Source organism: Myotis davidii, unplaced genomic scaffold (genome assembly GCF_000327345.1).
Source record: "Myotis davidii unplaced genomic scaffold, ASM32734v1 scaffold17, whole genome shotgun sequence".
Taxonomy (NCBI): domain Eukaryota; kingdom Metazoa; phylum Chordata; class Mammalia; order Chiroptera; family Vespertilionidae; genus Myotis; species Myotis davidii.
Genome location: NW_006288624.1, coordinates 1823572 through 1827803, shown reverse-complemented (window position 1 = coordinate 1827803; position 4232 = coordinate 1823572). Strand labels below are relative to the sequence as shown.

The following is a 4232-nucleotide window of genomic DNA, read 5'->3' as shown; positions in this document are numbered from 1 at the left end:
AGGCTGGCCATACCCCCATGGTGTAAGAGTCCCTGCTGGGGAGGGCGGGGGGGCCAGCCTGCAAACAGCCATCATCCTCTCATCCAGGCTGACCAGGCATGCCAGCGGGGACTCCTACTCTTAAGGGGGTGTGGCCAGCCTGCAAACAGCCATCAGCCCCTCACCCAGGATGGCTACGCCCCCCCAGCAGGGACCCTCACCCCATGGGGGTGTGGCTGGCCTGCAAACCATGGGCCCCTCACCCAGGCCGCCCCACACCCCAAGGGAACCCCTTACCCTGATCCGGGACACCCTTCAGGGCAAACCAGCCAGCCCCCACCCGTGCACCAGGCCTCTATACTAATAAAAGGGTAACATGCTAATTAGACTGGGAGACCTTTCAGGAGACATTCCGGACATTCTTCTGAACAAAGCCGTGATGGTGGGGCCAAGGTAGAGGCGGTTAGAGGCCAAGAGGGGAGGGCAGTTGTGGGTGATCAGGCCAGTGGCTGGGGCAGTTGGGGGTGAGCAGGCCAGCAGGCAGAGTGGTTAGGGACAATCAGGCAGGCAGGCAGGCAGGCAGGGGAGCGATTAGGAGCCAGCAGTCCCGGATTACGAGAGGGATGTCTGACTGCCGGTTTAGCCCTGATCCCTGTAAAATGGCAGTGGGACCTCCTTCGAGGGGTCCCAGATTGGAGAGGGTGCAGGCTGGGCTGAGGGACACCTCCTCCCCACCCCCCAACTCCCCCCCATGCACAAATTTCGTGCCCTGGGCCACTAGTAAATAAATAATAAAAAACATAAAGCCCATATGTACATACGTCAAAATGATGGAACTTTTTTTTTTTTATATAAATACTGTAAATGGGAGATGGCGATGTAACCACAAAATGACGTATGTTGAGGCTGACGTAACCCAAGGACTGCCTGTAATTAATTTTTTTCCCTTCATGGGCCATAGTTTTCTGATTCTTTGCATTGTTGGTAATTTTTTATTGGATGCCAAGCTTTATAAAATTTACCTTGTTAGTATTATATATTTTTATATTCTAGAACTTTTCTTGAATTTTGTTTTTCGGCAGTTAAGTTACTTATTAACAGTTTGATCCTTTCAGCCCTTGCTTTTAACACATTGCTAGCTTTACCCAGTGGCCAGATAAGTTTGTATTGAACGAGTACAAAAATGTTTTACATAAATGTTAAAGGCACACTTTAAAATTAAAAACTCATTGCATTTTGAAGTCATTTGTTACATGTTCTTACAAGCTGATATCTTTTTAAAGTATGATACTTTGTAAAATACTGTGTAATATGAAGCAAGAATTCTTGCGATCCGTCCGCAATATGTTAAGATTTGTTAAGTGAAACCAGGGTTGGTTTTAGTGTAGAGCTAATCTCCCTCTCCCCGAGGCAGCACCCTTTGACTCTCTGCCCAGTGTCCTGTGGACGCAGAGCTTTTCCAGTCTGGCTGTGGGAACATCAGTTCCTGGCCCTGTGGGAGTGCTGGGTGCTGTTCTCTCTAGCCCTTTCCTCTGATTCTTTCCCTGCTCTCATGGAGTTTCCTCACACACCTGTGCTCATTCCCCCGAATACTCAAGGGGACCTCTGCAGATGTTCACATTTTTCTCTCTCGTGCGCAGTCTGTTGTGGTGACCTCTAGCTGTCTTAGTCTCTCCAGGCTCCCAATTTCATTCCATCATTTCGGGGTACCAGGCTTTGTGTGGGTTCCCTCCTTGCACTGCAACCAGGAAATTCCCTCAAGGCAGTAAACTGGGGCAACCCTGACACTGACTCATCTCTTTCCTTTTTCTGCGGGTTTACTGTTTATTTCCTTAGGTCTAGTGTATTACAGACCATTTGGTTCATATATTTTATTCTGTTTTGGTTGTGTCATGTGGGAGAGTAAATATTACTCCATTTGGCCAGAAGCAAAGGTTATATTATTTAATTTTATTTAACATTTTGGTCTGTTTTTCTTTTCTTCCAATTTGAACTACTCATTCTTGAACACCAAAAGCCGAGCCAGGTCTAGTGGGTTTCAGGGCTCAGATGGAGGGCTCTTCATGTCCAAGAGGTTCTAGAGTTTCTAAATATGTGACTTCAGTTTGAACATTTAGGTACTTGATTTCCTCTTTTGTGCAATTAGTCATACATAACAACTGTCTTCTAATGATGCACCACATGAAGGTACGAAAAAGGTTCTTTTTTTTCATCCTAGTCTGCTCCTCAGATTTACAGTTTTATTTAGCTCGTGTCCTTCATCTCTGCTAATTAAAACAATGTAATCAATCCATGCTCTGCAAGTCACATAGACCATTCTTAGAATAGCGAGCAGTACACTCCAGGCCTTCCTCTCTTTATATGATAGTGTGATGCCAAAGAAAGTAATGAGCACATTTAAAATATTTGTAATACATAAACAGCCACTGACTTTCATAGCTGACTTAATTGGAAAAACTACATGATATAAAAATATTAACTGTAGACAAATGTTTAAATCTTAGATTCTAAAATTGACTTTGCTGTTCTTCATTATCAAATGGAAAGTTGAACTGACAAATGGGAAGTTCTCCTGTGGGTCTCAAAATCACTTTTTATTTTCTCCACCATATTCTTTTAGCCTGCTCTCAAGTATGTGTTGTATGCACTGGTTGGCTTTGTGGGTTTTGTAACCCATTACGTGCTGCCTCAAGTTAGAAAACAGCTACCGTGGCACTGTTTCTCTCACCCTCTGCTGAAGACAGTGGAGTACAACCAATATGAAGTTCAAAGTGAGTATTTCAGTAACACCCTTCTTTTTAATTCTCTTGGTTTCCTCTTTTATGTTAACAGATGAAAGTTAAATAGTATCATCAAGTAACACTCTGGCTGTGTTTCTTATATTTATGTTTGAAGCTGTAATGAGTCAAACTTTTTGTAGGATGCTTTTATTTTAGTTAAGTATAAATATCAGTGCTACAAAGCCAACTTTCCACAAAATAAAATTTCCTTCTTCCTTCTCTACATTGTTCTTCACAGACTTCATTGATGCACCCTCTGTGTATGTCTGTGACTTCTCTTTCCAGTCCCTACCCTTTCCTTTAATTTTCCTGGCCATGTGGGGCAACATAAGCTGATTTAAGGCTTCTATTTGAAATATTTTAACTCAAAGCTTAGGGGGAATAGAAAGGTCTTTGTTTCTGCTTCCACCAGAGGCACTATGTCCAACCACAGAGGGGTATAAAAGAGTTGATTAGGAGAAAAGAAGTTAAAACATTTGTAGTTGCTATTATTCATTCTGATTTGGGATAAAGTATAAAATGACTCAAAAAGAGGTGGAAGACTAGTGCATGAGGCAGGGTTCGTGCTTGCCACTTGATACCCTGACTTTTCTTCCGTGTCTTAAATATACAGTCCTGTTGGCCCCATGCATGACCTATAATTTAGAGAAATAACAAACATTCATACTTCTGTCATTAATTACACTCTAGTAATTAAATAGGCCAATGCTTTTCTTCAAACTTTCTTTCAGTTTGTAAATTACTATACAGAGGAAATTCCTCAGTTGTTTGAAGATGTTATCTTCCTTCGAGAACTGAAAGCTTTCTATACCAATCTTGACTTTACATTCTCAAAGCAAATTTCCTAGGCCTTTAGCAAAATTGAGCATCATGTAATCTTGATCACCAGTTTGATCCTGGAGAGAGAATGAAATAAACGCTAGTGTGCAGGTTGCAATGATAACACTACAGACCTTTTACAAAATGTGTACTTTTTTAAATAAGGGAAATGACATAAAATTGTATAAGAATCTGTACCAGTCCATTCTTACCATCAAAAAAATAACTCAGGGAAAAAAACCAAGATGGCAGCATAGGTAAACACCAGAAATTGCTGCCTCGCACAACCACTTCAAAAATATAACTAAAAGACAAAACTGGCAGCATCCAAAACCACAGAAAGGCTGGCTGAGTGGAAATTCTACAACTAGAAGGAAAGAGAAAAGCACACTGAGACTCAGAGGAGGTGCCAAAGTAAAGTGCAGAGGTACGGAGGCGCCCACAGCAAGGGCTGGCAACTGAGGACGCCGTTGTCTTTTTCAATTGAGAGGGAGTCTCAAGCTCCCAACTGCTCTGAACTCCAGTTCCGGATGAGTCTCTGGGGACCCAGACTCATACCAGGAGAAACTGAACTGTCTGGCATTGGTCAGAACTCGAGGGCAGCTTTCTCTCAGAGGTGCTTGCAGCGATTACCGGAACACTGAGACTCGGGGC

At 42.9% G+C, this 4232-nt stretch overlaps 1 protein-coding gene across 10 annotated transcripts in view; it reads left to right on the top strand.

Annotated features, from left to right (window-relative positions):
• PCNX1 (pecanex homolog 1 (Drosophila)) overlaps positions 1–4232 on the top strand; it is a 125095-nt gene that overhangs the window by 77068 nt on the left and 43795 nt on the right. For all 10 annotated transcript variants that reach the window (XM_015562023.1, XM_015562020.1, XM_015562025.1 and 7 more), the window contains one exon: positions 2600–2750. In XM_015562023.1, coding sequence (XP_015417509.1) covers positions 2600–2750 — 151 coding nt within the window. The remainder of the gene's footprint in view (positions 1–2599; positions 2751–4232) is intronic.